Consider the following 17,074-nt stretch of genomic DNA (forward strand, 5'->3'; position numbering starts at 1 on the left):
CCCTCCTTCACGGTAGGATTTTTTTTCCCCTTCTAGCCAATTACCTCCCAACAGAAATAACCTTCACTGCCTCCCAAACAGACTGCTGCTGCTTCAAAGATTGCTCCATTTAGTTTAGTGAATGTGTCAGAGGACTCCTCAGATCAGCAGGAGATAGGCAAAACCTGGGAGTCAAATAATATCCAAGCTGGCATCCTTATCCCTTTTACATCCCATCCTCATTGGCTTTATAGAGCTTCTCTCTGATTATCTGAATTAAAGGCAGCAGCAGATCAGGGATTTGTTTCCTGTGATAAATAGGGACTTACAGACAAAAGAGAATGGGGGCAGTTAAAACAGCAAGATATTGCTGCATCCTGCCTATGGAGTGTATTGGATTTGTCCAAGCAGTGAGGTTTTCCTGACAGTTCACTCACTCTTGAGGGTAACAAGGTTGGAGGAATCAACCTTATCTCCTTGTTTAAAGTCAATAGAGTGCAAGCAGCTTGCAAATGTCTTTCTAACCCAGTTATCTTTCTTGTTTTCATTTCTGAAGTTAGTGATACCTTTTCAAGTCAAAGGCACTTAATGTCAGCAAGCACTGGCTTGATTTGCCTCTTCTTTCTGTCTTTTTGCCTTTTTAGTTATATTGGAAAAAAACTGCAGCTTGGGTGCAATTAAATTTATTTGGGATTTACTACTCTAATCTTAGTGGTTCCAGAAAACCTGTGTGACTAGTTACTAATTCACTGCCTAGTCATTTATACCAGCTGAGTTCTGTCCATGGTGTTGCAGTACCCCAAGAATGAGTGATATTAGGATTAAATTCTTCTGGGAGGGCGGGGAGGCACAGGGTGCCCAGAGCAGCTGGGGCTGTCCCTGGATCCCTGGCAGTGCCCAAGGCCAGGCTGGACATTGGGGCTGGAGCAGCTGGCACAGGGGAAGGTGTCCCTGCCATGGCTGGGGTGGCACTGGATGAGCTTTAGTCTCTTCAAGTTCAAACCATTCCATGATTTTATGATTAATTTTAGATTATATGACTAAAAATGCCTGATGTGCTGCAGTGTCTGTAGAAAGAGGGTTAATGTAGATTATAGATGTAAAGATAAAAGAATGAAGAGAAGTAAAAACCGTTGGTCTGTGAAAGATGAAAATGTATCTTTTAGAAGCAGCTGCAAGGGGGAAAAGAAAACTACAAATTGCTAACTCAGAAGTCAGGCAAATTACTTCCAAATGTAATTAGGAGCGAGTGCCCAAACAGCTGTGACATGCCAGGGACGAGTCAACACGGCTTTTGTGCCAGGAACTCTTGTCTTAGAAAATCTTGTCTTACAAAATCTTGTCTTACAAATCCAGCTGTGCTCTGAAGGGCTGAACAAGTGGATGGAAAGGGACAGGGCTGTCACTGCAACCTGTGAGGAGCTCAGAGAGGCTTTGGACCAAAGCTTTCACCCAAGCTTCTCTGAGAGATTGAGCAGCTGTAAAGGAGAGAAAACTGCATGGGCAAAAATGGGGTTAAAAGATAAGAAATACAACCAGGTGTAAATCATCCATGCAGTGGAAGGAGATCTGCTGTGCTGTATCCAGGAGATGTGTCCTGGGGACTACACAACTCAGCATTTTCATAAACAGCCTGGGAAGAGGAATAATCTTTAATTTGCTGATGATATTAGTTAGGCTGCTAGAGATGAAAACTGGCTGTGAAGGACTGCAGAGAAACCTTCTGAGGCAGCTGGAACAGGCATTAAGATGAGAAATGGGTCTCACTGAGGAGTGATGCACATTCCAAAAACACAAAGAAGATGATGGGCTCTGAGCTGACTCTGACCATGGAGGAACAAGACTTCATATTGCAATAAATAGTCTCATGAAAATGTCAGCCCAGTGCTCAGGAGTGGTCTAAAAGGTAAATAGGCTGTTAGAAAGTACTAGGGGAGAAATAGGAAAACAAAACAAAGCACCAGCAGACCTCTATAAATCTGCTGTGCCTGAAACTGCTTGTGCAGGTTTTCCCTACCCCTCCCTGATCCCAGGGAGGATAAAGCAGAGTGAAAAAAGATTGAGAGAAAAACAAATAAGGTGATTCAAAGTTTCAAAAGGGCTCTGGCTGGAAAAGAAGAAAATGAAGGAAAATGCAGCATAAGCTGATAAAATTGTGAGGGGAATGGGAAGGGTGAGTGAGGAGAGATTGTCTCCCATGAGAAATGAGCAGATGAATTATAAAATGGCAGGTTTCAAACTAGCAAAAAGAGCTTCTGCCCTGACTGTGTTGTGAGTTTCTTTACCCTGAGTCTTACAGGTGATAAAAATGCCCCTGGAGCCAAGGGGAAGCCAAGGAGAAGGCAGGAGCTTGGGAAGGTGTCAGTGTCCTTAAACATCTTCTGCTGGCTGCTCTCAGGGGGACACAAGGACAGAGGAGTTATGGGCTGACCCAGTGGGGTCTGTCTTGTGTTCTTAGAAAAGAGAGGGTGAAAACCAGGTGTCCTGTCCACAGGACAGAGCCTGACATCATGTAGGTGGTGCTGGAATTGTTCTGGGGTTGGGCTCCTCAGGTTCCCTTGAAGAGCCAGGAGAGCCACGCTGCAAAACCTCCTCCCATCATTGTTGTTATCAATAATAACTAATAATAATAATAATGATAACAACAAACTCCAGCACAGCAGCAATTTCAGGTGGCAGCCTCCATCCTCCAAAAGCCTGCTGAGCCTTTCTTGTTTTTTTTGCTTGTTTATGTTAAAATCATTCCTGACAATTTGATAGCCCAGGCACAAAAACTATTTACCAAGCTCATTCCCTGCAATGAGCAGTAAGTGAGGCAGCAATTGGAAATTTCAGAGGCTGCTGAAACACCACTCCAGGAGCTGTGTCTTTATCCCAGTCTGCCTGTGGAATGCTGAATGAGGATGGGGTGGTGCAGCTGACTGTTTCAGAAGGACCTTCATGGGACTGACACTCAGCTCTGCTTATCTCAGATTATTTTTGAGGTGAATTTGTAAAACATGTGTCTGTGTAGGGGAATGTTACTCCTGACATGCAGCAGCTGCACAGGAATATTTCTGCAGCCTGCCGCCTTCCGGTGATCAAAAATAGGAGCAGGAAGCTGTTCCTCTGCTTCAGAACACAGTTGGCTTTGGCATATCCAGGAAGATATTACCTAAAAAAGAGTGAAATGCTGAGAATCTTTCTGGGTTTTGCTGGTGAGTCAGTGCCAGCCCTGCCTCCCAGTTGGGAAGCTTTCAGAAGGCAGTGAAGTAACAAGAGGCTGTGGACATCGCTCTAACCCCTCATTCTTCCTGAGTTCCCTGTATTGGGAGTGATCCCTTGCTAAATCAAACAGACTTAACACAGCTGAAGAGCAATTTTATCTGCTGCTGTTTCTGTGAGAGAGATGAGTTTCCAGCTCAGCTGGTGTAACTTGCAGCTTGTGGGCATTATCTTGGAAAAACAAATCCATTCTTTTCTGAGGCTCCTTACGAGCTCATTCTACTGACAATAAAGTTTGCAGGAGCCCACACACGGCACCATCTAATCCACAAGTGTGAAATTGGGATGTATCACTGAGTGAGGCTGCAGTTCATGCTCATTCCATATCTCAGAGCTCTATTACTGGTGTACTCTGATAAGGGATTACATGGAATCGTGTCGTTGTCTTCCTCTGTGGCAGCCCCAGCCTCCATCCAAACAGGAGCCTGGCCAGCAGCTATCACAAAATAGAGCTGTAGTCCTGATGCTCAGCAACTGCAGCACAGCTCCTGGATCCTCTCTGGAGGCAGTGGAAACATTCCAGTGATTCCTGTGGAAATAAAACACCCCAGTGCTCTGTCAGGATTGGTGTCAGCGCTCTCGGGTTGTTTGTGATATTTGGGTTTAGATCCATAGCTGGAATAAACCAGCCCCCCTCAGCAGCTTCTCTGGTTTTACTACACTTCCTGGGCTTGTTGAATCTGAGGGCAGACAAGGCTGTTTGGATCAGGTTGTCGAATTTCATGCATAATTCATGGTTTCGTGCCCAGCTTTTCTTGGCAGAGCTATAGGCAGCCTCTTGATTTACGGCTCATTGTGACCGAACGTTGTCTGCTCTAAATTTCCTCTCCAAATTCATCCAGGAATGTACAAACCGGTGCTGTAACGCAACCACCTGTGCCTTGAAGCCGGGAGCAGTGTGTGCACACGGGCTCTGCTGCGAGGACTGCCAGGTGAACCACGGGAAATGGCTCTTTGCAAGGTGGGGAGGGCAAAATTCTGTGGTTTTTTTCCCTGCTTCAGTGCAGTAAGCAATTTAGGACAAGTAAACTGGTGTTGATAAGCGTTAAGATACTTGCATGTCATGTGAGCAATTAAAAAATTCCCAAAATATAAATTATTGAAGGAGCAGATCAATAGATTTTTAAATTTGTCTCTGTGCTTTTTGTGGCCCCTTCAGCTGCTCAAGGAAAACTTCTTTTTCATGAACTTTTGGTGCTTAAATTTTTCTCATTCTTACATGGCAAGCAGTCATTAAATGCTGAACCCTCTTTTTTTGGGGAAGGCTCTTAAATTATTAATTCTGTCAACAGCATATGTATTTTTAATAGCAGATCATCAGCTGCTTTGGTCTCCTAACACTCTGTAAAGGCCATTTTGCCACAGGCATTTACCTGCTTGAATTCTCAGATCCTCCCTTGCCCATGGGCTAATAAAGCATCCAGCAAGTTGCCATCCTGACAAACCAAGAGCTTGGAGCAGGGATCCCCACAGCCAGAAATTGCTTTTTAGCAAAATCAATCTTCCTGTCCTTTGCTTTTTACCAAAGGCAATGTGATTAAAATTCAAGGCTGCTCCCAGAGCACACCCAACTTTTGTGGCTGCTGTTGAGATGTGAATGTTCAGAGTGGCAAGTTCCACCATCAGTCCCCAAAAAAAATATCATTTTCCATGGAAATGAGTACAGGACAGAAACAGTTACATGGACTAGACTTGTAATTAAGTTTGAGGAGATCTTGATGCCCATTACAACAACGTTTCCATGAGGAAATGTAACTCCATAGATTCATTAAGGTATGAGACCTATTCAAGATCATCCGATTGAACCTTCCAACCTGTGAATTGTTGGGCACCTGAATCCACAGTCAAGTGGGCTGGTGGCTTCCTGAGCCCTAACCCAGCACAGTGCTCTGTGATCAGCTGCCCAGGATGGAAAGGTCTCTGATCTGGCTTTTTCCCAGTGCTCCAGATCCTCCTTCCCAGAGTTTTTGTGTTCAGACACCATGGGGGGCCACACTGCAAACATCAGGACTGGGGTTGCCTCATGTCTTGAGCCACATGAGCCACGTGTGCAGCTTCACCTGTCCCTCCCAGCACGGCTCAGCTCAGTGCCTCCGGAGCTCTGGAATCCCTGCCCTGTCCTCTGCATCAGCTGGGGCCAAGCCAGCGGAGAAATCTGTCCCTGTGCTGCATGGCTGACCCGTGCACGGCATGGCCCTTGAGGTTCTGTTTGTTTTGCAGCTCAAAGCAGCGGGGATTTCTTGCAGAGAATCCAGCAATTCCTGCGATCTGCCCGAGTTCTGCACGGGGGCCAGCCCGCAGTGCCCGGCCAACGTTTACCTGCACGATGGGCACGCGTGCCATGGTGTGGATGGCTACTGCTACAATGGCATCTGCCAGACCCACGAGCAGCAGTGCATCACCCTCTGGGGCCCAGGTGAGAGCAGCTGGACACAGCTCTGAAGGATGCAGCACCAATCTGTAGCTGTTTGAATAATGAGGGGATCTCTGATTCATTCCAGCCTTGATTTGCTGTCGTGTTCGTTTCTCTGCAGCAGGAGGTAACGAGGCTCGTGCTGCAACACGCTGCAAATGGATAGGTGAAGTCAGACAAATCATTTCCTCCTGACTTTGATATGGCCTGATGTCACCCCACAAAGTGCTGAACACTCTGGCAGGTTGAAATCACAGCCCTTTCCAGGCTGCTGTGTGAACTTCCTCCTGTGCTCTAAACAGCTCATCTGCAAACCAGATGTGTCTGCTCCATCCCCAGCCAGGGCTCAGCTTTTGACACTAACATGAGACTCCTGGATCATTGTGTGTTTTTATTAACTGTGTCACCTGGAAACTGCCTCCTGACAGTGCTTTTAGCAGGGTCTGCCCTGAGGCAGAACGGGATTTTATTCTCCTGTGGGAATTGCTCCCTTTTTACAGAAATCTGGTAACATGACTTCTTGAGTTGTTCTCAGCATCTATCCCAGGAAAACTGTTCACCTTTCTATAAAGCCCTGTGACCCTTCCACTGCAGTGCAAGTATTAACTCAGCATTTTGGTATGAATCCAAATCATGTTTCCTTCAGCATCTCTGACCTTCTATCTCAAATTTGTAAAACATTTACCTCTCCTAAGGAGAAGCATTACTTAGAGACAGGTGTAATTATTTCTTTTAAACTAACTTTTCCTGCCTCTTTCAATTCATTATCTCTAACTCTGCTCCAAAACTTCTGTATCAATATAATGGCACACAGATGTTTCCCTTGGTCAAAACCCTCCCCAGAACTCTGCTGAAGAATTTATCTGTTTCCTTCCCAGAGAACATGGACTTTTTGCAATCTGTCTTTAAAAGAGCATTAAAGCATCTCAAGAACCAGCCCCAATGGTACAGACAGCAGGTCAGCTTGGCCACGTGGGTATAAGAACACGTTCAGGAGGAGTTCCAGTTCAAAATTAAACCCCTCACATGGAACAAAGCGTGCCTCTGCTCCACTTCCCCGAATCCCACGCGCGTCGTAGAGTTGATATGAGCTCATAGAGCCATGGACAATTATAGCCTCCAGTCTTAGTCAGACTGGGACTTCTAATCCCTGGATACAGAGACATTTTCTCTTGTAGAAAGCAAAAATCTCCTCCTGAACCAGTTTCCCATGCCGTGGAAAGTTACTTGGTCAGGCTGTTCGTGGTTTCAGTGTCTGAGAAAAATTCCTCTAAAGGTCAGGGAGCTGAATTGCTGCAGCTCCTTGCCAGGTCTGCTTCCTAACACAGCAATTCCAGCAAAGCCCTGGGCTTCCCTCATTCTTTCCTGTATTCCTTCTTGGGACTGTTCAATGTGGGCACTGCTGTGCATGGAGGCTCCAGGGTCCAGGCTGTGGGAGTCTGTTTATGAGAAAGATGTTCTCTTTGGCTGGAATAGCCTTTGGTTTTTGTCTTGGGAAGGCCCAAGGATAAGGATTTTTAAATAGGGAGGATGGCACATGACCAAACCTGAACTGAAAGTCTCAAATCTTGCCACGTTTTTGGAAGTATAAATTAAAAATAAACACAGAATCTCAGAATGGTTTGGGCTGGAAGGGACATTAGAGATCATATTTTTCTATGAGCATGATATCTTTCACTAGACCGGGTTGCTCCAAGCCCTGTCCAGCTGGCTTTGGACATTTCAAAGAATGCCTGTATTCTGGATTTAAGGATTAGGGATGTGAATATCCACTGCTCTCTCACACATCTGGCTGAAGAGTGAGCTGACAGATGAGGGATGGAATAGGAAGAGAGGTGAGTGGCTCATGCAGTTAGAAAAATATCATGGTACAGATTAAAAAAACTACACATCTTTCCAGCCTTGCTTGCAGCTCAGAGAGAGATTTCACATTCTAAGATGCTGTCTCTGGACTTTGTATCAAAAATATACATTGGAACCTTTTTACCAGGCTCTTGTGTCTGATTAGACCTGTTTTTAACAACTGCCTGTGTTGGAGTGAAGTTGTCTTGTGGTTTTTAAAAAAAATAAATTCTCCCCTCTACAGAAAAAAACAGATCACAATTCATTTTCATTCTCTCCTTATTTTCTTCTTCCCAGTAGGAGAAACCCATGCAGAACAAAATACAATAACTTTTCCTAAAATAATATCCAGTATATTGAATTCCTTATTAATGTCTTCCCTTGTACATCCTTCTTTATTCATCAGGTTACAGATGTCCAGAAGCCCAATGATAAATGCCAATCTTCATGTTTTTAGATCTATTTAAAGGAAAATGATGAACACTGTCAGAGCTTGTTTACATTAGGCTGAGCAGTAGGAACCTGTTTCCAGAAAAGCACTTGCATTTCCTTGGGGTTGTTTTGTTACTCTCAACACAGTGATTCAGATAAAATAGAGGAATTTTTTATTTTTTTTTCTCTTTCTTATCTGCATGGAAAGATTGGTGGGAAGGAGAAGGGAGGAGCTCCTGAGGACAAGCTCTGAAAATAGCCATGAATTCCTCTCAGAGCCCAGGCTGATTCCAGTCTGCTCCCAGAACACCCAGAGTTCTCCATTCTCTCTCTCTCCATAATTCATGTCATTTTTATCCTTGGGGAGCAGGAACTGCTGGTGACCTTTCTTTGGTCTGTATTCAAAAATATCAAATTGCACTGATCTGACCTATTGATAGCAGTGACTGAAAAATGCATCCAGAGTGATGCTTTGTGTGGTGTTTGTGACTCCAGTGGCATTTTCAGGAGAAACAGACACAGATAGAGCTGTGAAGACAGAAAAATCATTGATTACCAAGGAACAGAAGATTCTCAGCTTTAAACTGATGGCTTTTTCTACATTGACAAGAAAATGATTCTTTAGGGAAGTCTGTCAGTTTGTTTTCCTGTATTTCCCCAAGTGGGAAAAAAGCAATGATTTTTGGGGAGCCAATGGCAGACATTGATTTAATAATTAGAACACATTTAAATGTGTTGCATGGACATGGTCATTCTTTTAGGCAGGAACACTGCTAATTTAGATGTCAATATTTGTTACTGTGGGAGAACTTTGCAGGTTTTGCCAGGCAGAACCCTACAGACACAAAATAAATGAGCTGCCCACCTCAGGTATCTGACCAAACCATTGCTAACTTGCTTTTGAAAAAATGCTAATTGTCCAAGCACTGCAATTTTCTGAATTCAGTGAAATCAAACTATTTTGATCATCACAGATTTATTGCCAGGCCTTTTTCTTCTGGAGACGGGGAAGATATTAAATCATATTCTCAGGGGTGGTGACATCATCCTCCTTAAATGCAGAAAAATGCTCAACCCCATCTTGCTCTTGCCCAGACAGGGATCACCAGGATGGGGAGAGAGGCCAAGGGCAGCTTGTGGAACTTTTGCTTTGCAGCAAAAACAAATTTAGTGAGGATCACACAACAGAGAACTGTGGTTTTTCTGCTTGTATTTATTTGCACACTTGTTCCTGGTGCTGGCTGGCACAGCCTGAGCCACAGAACTCCAGCCTATTACTCAGAGGGGTTTTTTTCCCTCTCCCCACCCACAGACAGCTGGGAACTGAACTGAAATGTCTTCCTTTTCTGCTGTCAGCCTGATAGAGGATGTTTCTCATGTTCATGGAATCAGCACCATGGTCAGAAATTTCCCTCATTCCTTTCGAGAGACTGTGCTGGTGTTTTCCTATGGCAGCAGGTCTGAAATGACACAGCACTTCTGTTCCCTGCAGCTTCCTTTTTTATATTATTATATATTTTTTGTAACTACATAGGGAAAGAAGTGGGTTCATCAGTACACACATCTGGAGGAAAAGACCCAACAGTCTCCAGGCTGCAGTGGTGAGCTTTGACCTTCTGCAGCTTCCAAGGGTTGATTTAATCCCTTGAATGAGGCTTGGCGTGGAAAGGCTGACAGGACCTTAATTATAGGGTCATGATACTATAATTACCAATAGTAAAGTGAAATAAACTCTGCTCATCTAGCTCAAACCGCTTAATAACCACCAGAAATCCTTCACAAATCATTTTACCTCTGCCTGCAGAGGTAGAAAATAGAGGAAGACAGGACTTTCTGCTTCAGTTTATGTGGTGCAGTCATGATAAATGGGTTTCCTCCAGAAACACAACATTACAATTCTCTTCCTTAAGCATCCTCTGAAAACCTCCTTTTTAACTTGGTAGCTCCATCTGTTCAGCATCTTACCCTCTGATATGTTTTCATCCATAAAAAAGTGCAAATATTGTGAGAAGCCAGTGGGGAGAGGGAACAGCCATCTGAATCCCAAGCAACAGCGTGTCTTGGTTGGATACCAAAGGCAGAAATTGAAGCTGGATTTTGGTTTCCAGGCTGCAGATGATCGTTGGGTACCAGGTGTTTTCACACAGACTGCTCCGAGCCTGGCAGGGGAGTGTTTTTTGCGCTCCACGAGATGCTTTTTCTTGTCAAGTGTTATTAGCTGGAGTTAAAGCTCAGTGTCTGAGCCCTGCAAGGACGCTGCAGATGTGTTTTCCTTCCTGCGGGCTGCTTTCCATCATCTCTGCGACGCTTGACTTCTGAATTCAGGAAAAAAACACAGCCACACAAAAAAAACTTTCACCAGGTGAAAGAGGAACACTTTAAACTCAGTGTTCAGTGAGTGCATTCCCTTTTTAAAACCATATTTAGAACAAGCCTTTGTTACATCCCTTGCAGTCAGAGCACAGGACATGAGCATTCATTTGGCTTTTGGCAGCTTTGGAGAGGACACCACTGAGGGCACAGCGTGTCTGGGCTCTGGGCTGCTGCTGCCACATCTCCAAGGGAGCATCCAGCCACTGCAATTCCATGGCATCAGCTGAGCTGGGGCTCCTGGCCAAAAACAAAACCAGGAGCAGTTGCATAAAACCAGGGCTGCACAAGCTGGTCCTTGCACAAGTGGGAGTGAAAGCAGTTTTGGAAAGAGCAGTGGAAAAGCTTTGGGAAAAGCAACTTTGCTTGGTCTCTTGCTCCCAGAATGTTTCTTCCCTCCCCTGCCCTTCCAAAGCTGCTATAGAATATGCACATGGTAATGTTTTTCTCAAGCTGAACAGTGAGTGTCCCCACCCTGGAAAGATGAGGGATCCACGTGCTGAAAATGGAAATTTAACTTTTGCTTTTTCTGTACAGTGCCTTGTCTGGATGCCTTTATTGATTTTTTTTTATTATTATTATTGCTTGAACTTTAATGAAAAAGAATTGAAAGAATCCTGTGTGAGTCCCTTTTAATAGTTCCAGATTTGAAAAAATATTCTGAACTCAGCAAGCTTGATCGTAATCTTCCAAAGAATTTCAAGCTCTTGTCCTTCTCTCCAGGGAACCAACAGCTCATATTCTGTTCCTTCTGTGCCTTTCTGTCTGAATTTTCCAGTTTCAGCATGTAAAAATGTTAGAAAGAGAAGAGGGTGCCATTTTAAGCCTGTACAAGTTTGTTCTTAATAGCATTAGATTGCTGTTCAGCAGTATATAGTATTAGTCAAGCTTCTGACTATGAAATGAAGATAATTAATTGAAGTTTTAATCTCTGAGTTTTTAGTGAAAAGATGCACACTGGCTGGAAGTTTTACAATCATATTTGTATTTTCTTCTCCAGGAATCTGACTCTCTTTTTTTTTTTTTAATAAAAAAATATAAAAGGAACATTTTCCTCTTTGAAGGCTTTCAAATGAAATCTTCAGGCTGGCTTAAATAAATGCTATGTTTTACCCACAGTTAGAGGCATACACACTTGGAAGTGGCTCAAAACATTTGACAAAATGTAGCATTAGTTGAAATATTCTGTCTCTGGTAAAGATCAGGAGCACTGTAGAAATGGGATATTCTCAGCCTTTGGGCTATCACATCACTTGCTGCCAAGTTCTTTTTGCTTTAGTTTGGCTGATCTGTCAAAAGCACAGAAATGCAGTTAGCAGGTCTCTGATCAGAGTTTTAGCCAGAGTTTCTCCTCAGCTCCTTTTCTGCTCAAAGCCAGTCTCCCTGTTGGAGCAGTAGAAATGTTGGTGGTGACTTGATGGTGCTGTTAATTATTTTCATGGAAAGAAAATAAGGAGTAGTAAAGAGCCCTAACAAAGGGCCTCTTAATCTTGAAAGAAGCAGCAATTATTGACTGGAAATGAAAGCCACACTTCACTGTAGAACAAAGGGATTAAATTCCAATACACAGACTAATGAATTGTTGCAGCAGTCAAACCAGGGAAGCAGATCCTTCACCTCTTCAACATTCCAGATGAACGGATGCATCTTCCCCTAGAAGACATCCTATAATTGGTTGTAATCTAGAGGGAAATGAGCAGGATTGTGTGTATAAAACATTAGAAGAGATGTTGTAATAGTACCCATGACCTTCTGAAGTGCAGGGATGAATAGTCTGCCTGCACAAGCTTTTCCAGCCCTTTCCCACCAGGGAAGTTCCTTTGCCATTAGGATATGTCTCTGTCAGAAAAGACCACAGTGGATAAGAAGCAGATGCTGCCTGAACTCCCAGGTTCCCACTTCTACCACCATGGCAGAAATGACCCTTCTTCCATGTCAGTCCTTCCTCTCAGGAGTGGATGTCCTGAGGATTATGGTGGGATGGGTTCCTTCCCTCTCCCCAGTACTTCAGCCTGAGTTAACAGCAGCACATTTCCTTTTGCTATGTCAGTTCTTCATATCTTTACACCCAGTTTACAACTGGATGTTTTTCCTTTTGTTCTCAACTGCAGTTAAACAGGCCTTTCTTGAAAAGAATTTCCTTTGGGGTCTCACTAGAACACGGACTCCTGCAAAAGAAGGGAGTTAATTTTCCAGCTGGCCTTTGTCTGTCTGGTATTTGCTAGAAGTTTTTGTGCCCTAGGAGGATTGGCAAGAGGGCTTTCACCTGGGGAAATGCTGGAAGAGAAGGAGTTCTGCATTGTCTGTTGCTCAGCACTGCCAAGAGAGACAAACAACGCTGGCAATCCCACTCATCCAAACTCTTCCATTAGCATGCGGACCCAGCGCCGCTGCTTTGTTGGGCCTCATCAGCATGCAGCTCACATCCTCCCTTTCCCCTAAAGCACCAGTAGAGCTCAAAGGAAATTATTAAAAACACCTTGTATGAGATGAAAGTTCTGATTAGCTTTTGTTTCAGGTGCAAAACCCGCTCCTGGGATCTGCTTTGAGAGAGTCAATTCTGCTGGAGATCCTTACGGCAACTGCGGGAAAGACTCCAAGAGCTCCTTTGCCAAATGTGAACCCAGGTAGGGCCTCTCCCTGCAAACTCAGCAACAGGTGCTGGGAGAGGGCTTGGAATATGGAAAATGCTTCACCTTATCTTTGGTTGTGTTTATTTCCATCAGGGATGCGAAGTGTGGAAAAATCCAGTGTCAAGGAGGAGCAAACCGACCCGTAATTGGTACCAATGCTGTTTCCATAGAAACCAACATCCCACTCCAGGAGGGTGGCAAGATCCTGTGCCGTGGCACCCACGTGTACTTGGGGGATGATATGCCCGACCCTGGGCTCGTGCTGGCAGGAACCAAGTGTGAAGATGGAAAAGTAAGATTCTGGAATACTCCCAGACAAGGGGAACATCACTACCATCATTCTGCCAAGTGTTTTTTACTTCTTTTCTCTTTGGGTTTTTTTTTTCTTTTCCTTCCACAAAATAATTGCTCCTCATGCTCAGACTGAGACAAATTTTACTCCCTTCTGGCCACTGTTCCAGATAATAGATTTTCAGATGCAAATCTGGGCAACCTGATCTAGTGGAAGGTGTCCCTGGCCATGGCAGGGGGTTGGAAATAGAGGAGCTTTAAAGTCCCTTCCAACCCAAACCATCCAGGGATTCTGTGCAATGCAAGTTGCTTAAGTTTATGACTGATTTTTTTGAAGACGGTCCCAAGTATCTGTCCATGGAGGCTTGAGGTTTTCTGCAAAATAAGTACAGCAAAATACATTACAGGCTTATTAATGAATTCCTGAGTTCAATGTATTCCCTTTCCCAGCATCTCTGGCATTGCAGAATTGTCATTAACTTCAATTTAGGTTTCAAAATGTATTTTATCTTCTGATTATGCCTCCCCCCTTCTTTTTTTTTTTTCATGCAGGAAAACCTATCTCTGTATGCACTCTTAGAAAACTATAAATCCATTGATGCTTAGCCACCAAAACCGATTTTTGCAATTGTGTTTTGCAAACTTGGTGAATTACCCACTGTGAATGCAGCCCAGATTTCACATGGCTGCCTCATTCTAAGTTTTTCTTTCGTAAGGAAAGCAACTGAGAAAGATGGGAGGCAGCCATGAGTTTACAGGGGGAGGAGGAATGGAAAGCAGTCCAAAAGCTATTGAAATGAAGGAGGTTTCCATACCCTCAGTGGATTGCTTGCAAAAAGGAGGAAAAACAAGTGCTTTGATAATTTGTGGTAAATTCAAGTAAGCCTCTGAATTTCTGAATGCTTTTGAATTATGTTGGATTATCTTACTGTGCTGGGAACAGGTTTGAAATCCATCCCCAGTGAAACCACAGCTCTGCTACAGGAAAACAACCCTTACAACATTTCTAAGTCAATCTGTTATAAAAAGTCTTTTCAAAGGCAACTCAGCGCTGAGAAAGCACCCCATTATGTTTTACTAATGAGTATTTAATCTTTCTAATCTATCTAATCATACACATCCACACTATAGAATACACAGGCTAATACTTCTGAAATTGTATGTTTTACTTTGAGGACATTAGTGCATTTGTATTATGGATTAAGAATATGAATTTAAATATTCTTGGGTTTTCTCAACTGGAGATGCTCAATTTGAAACGCAGCCATTTTAATGTGATCAGAATTCTGGGAGCTGCTGCACTGTGAATATTTGAATTGTGAATAGTGCTGTAATCAGACCATATTCTCTCCATGCCTGCATGTTGATGCCAATTCACTCTAATTTCCTTTCCATTTTTCCTTCTCCCCAGGGGATAAGTGCCCTGATTAAGCATCCCTGTTGCCTCCTTCAACACTATTCCCAGCTTAATGCTAATTATTGTGACTGACTTTTAGTACTACTGAACTTCACTGCAGTTAAACATGAGCAAAAATGTGCAGTGTGGGGCTTTTTGACCTTTTTTGTTGTCAGCATAGCATAGGAACAGTTATCCCAGTCCTAATTTCTTCTTTTTCCAGTTTGGAGTAGGGTAACTCCTCGTTACTGACGTGCTCATCAGTTGTGTGGTTGTTTGATGTTATTATTACTCGGCACTAATCTTGCTTAACCTCAATTTTCAGCTCCACTGACAGAGTAAAGTTTATCTGCAATGACTGGAAAACAAAACCAAAAAAAAAAAAATTGAATTTCATTCCTCTGCATATGCTATTTGTTTACTTCCATTCCCTATAAATATTAAATGTTAAATAGGATTGGTTTGTATTTGACACTCAAAAAAAATGGTTTAATTTGGAAAAACTTCGAAAGCTCTTGATTTTCCTGGAAAACAATGGTGAGCCCATAAAAATCAATGAGCCCACTTAAATAATTCACCTACCCTGGGTTCAGGTTCTGTACTGGAATGAAAAATATTTCTCTGTTGAAATATGCCTGATGATTTACACCATGAGGACCCAAAGCTTTGCTCGAGGAATCATCTGCTGCAGTGAAGAGGCGAAGGCAAACAGAGTGGGAACCTGAAGGAATCCTGCTCAGTGCACTCCTGGTCCTGAAAAAAAATGCAAATTACTGATTTTTAAATTGGCTTAAAAACCTCCCAAACCCCAAGGCCTCCCCACTGGTTCCACTTGAGTGGAGCTGTGAGGGTTTGCTTGCACAAGCTCAGCATATCAATGCTATGAACTGTGTGTGAAACCAGGGCTGGCCAGGAGAGCAGAATTCAACGTGCTCACATTTGGATTTCAAAGACTTAGAAAGAGCTGAGGAAAAGAAGACACCCAGTCCTGATGCCCTTTGTGTCAATATAATTATATATTTGCAAATTGGGAAATATTTAAAGAAGGGATACGATGCCCTGGGAGCCCCAGCAATTCTGTCCCTGTTAAAACTAATTTATTTTTTATTTTGCAGATTTGCCTGAACCGCAGGTGCCAGAACACCAGCGTTTTTGGAGTGCATAAATGTGCCACCAAGTGCCATGGACGTGGGGTAAGCATCCCAGGGAAACATTCTTTTACAATCACTCAATAACCACTGGACAAGAAATCACTTTCTGTAATGGCTTTGAGATCTATAATTGCCTGCAATAGATCAGAGCCACTGCAATACATTTTTATTACATATTTCCATTTTCACTGTCCCTTACATGAAATCAGTTTTATTTGACAAAGAAATGTTTATCAGGCAGTAATTATCTTGATCTTAATTGACAGCCTGTGATACAAAGGAGTCTTGTAATCCTCAAAGCAAATTGAAGCCTAACCCTCCATCGTAAAGAATTCCCATTAAAAATCAAAAGTGCAGTTTCTCCATAGTTACAAGGAAGTTAAATTCTTTGAATTGAGCATTGGAAGCATTGGGATTGAGAGGCAAATGAAACAGCATTTCCAAAAACATTAAAATAAAGTAAAACCCTATTGATGAGTTTTGTGGCATGAAAGTGGCACAGAATGAAAAATGTGATGATATCGTTTATTAATATCAATGGTTTGAAACGCACTTTATATTATGATAATGTTAATTATGTCAAGCTTTGCCTTATTAACCTTGATGTGCTTATGAGCTATTTGTTTCTCTGAAAAGCTGTGGCAGCCACATTGGAAGAGCCATAGAAATTCACTGTCCTCTCTGAGGAAGGATTTTAATTTGCTTTAACTTATTTTATCACCTTGAATTTGCAAAACTGAGCAGTGTTGGTGGTGTTGCCTCTTAATCATTGAGCTGGAATGAGCAGAGGCTTGGACTGGCATTTTTTATGTCTGTACAAACAAGAACCTCTGGTGACTCCTCAGTGGCAAAACTGACCTGGTGGAATAGTAAATGGGAATTCCTGCAGTGCTTTAATTTAAAAAATAATGCTTAACAAAGTATATTTTTAATTATCTTGCTGTCTTTGAAAAGTAATTTTTTAATATTTTTTTTTTTTATTTTACGTGACCATAGCCAGTCTGAGCCCTCTGAATATTTTAGTGCTCTGCAGACACAGGCAGCACAGTGTTTCTGAAAGCCTGCCAAGCTGACCTGGCCAGAATATTGCATGTTCAGAATAACCCAAACTCCTGTGAACTGATTTGTATCTTACTGAAATCTCATTTATTAATCTGTGCTGTGGGTTCTCTGTGGTGGTGGCAGGTCAGTGGTAGTTTGGGTTAGCACAGAGTTAAGGACCTTATTGACAACAAGCCTTCAGCCCAAAATCTTTATTTACAAATTGATTTGAGCACCTAAATGTGACATCAAATGCTGGGGT

The 17,074-nt window shown here is 42.9% G+C and overlaps 1 protein-coding gene across 3 annotated transcripts in view; it reads left to right on the forward strand.

The window, feature by feature from the left end:
- ADAM12 (ADAM metallopeptidase domain 12) overlaps window positions 1–17,074 on the forward strand; it is a 170,805-nt gene that overhangs the window by 143,159 nt on the left and 10,572 nt on the right. For all 3 annotated transcript variants that reach the window (XM_086900257.1, XM_086900259.1, XM_086900258.1), the window contains exons 13-17: window positions 4,086–4,175; window positions 5,464–5,659; window positions 12,819–12,927; window positions 13,027–13,225; window positions 15,736–15,813. In XM_086900257.1, the coding sequence (XP_086756383.1) occupies window positions 4,086–4,175; window positions 5,464–5,659; window positions 12,819–12,927; window positions 13,027–13,225; window positions 15,736–15,813 (672 nt within the window). The remainder of the gene's footprint in view (window positions 1–4,085; window positions 4,176–5,463; window positions 5,660–12,818; window positions 12,928–13,026; window positions 13,226–15,735; window positions 15,814–17,074) is intronic.

Source organism: Cyanistes caeruleus, chromosome 8 (assembly GCF_971803275.1).
Source record: "Cyanistes caeruleus chromosome 8, bCyaCae1.hap1.1, whole genome shotgun sequence".
Lineage (NCBI taxonomy): Eukaryota > Metazoa > Chordata > Aves > Passeriformes > Paridae > Cyanistes > Cyanistes caeruleus.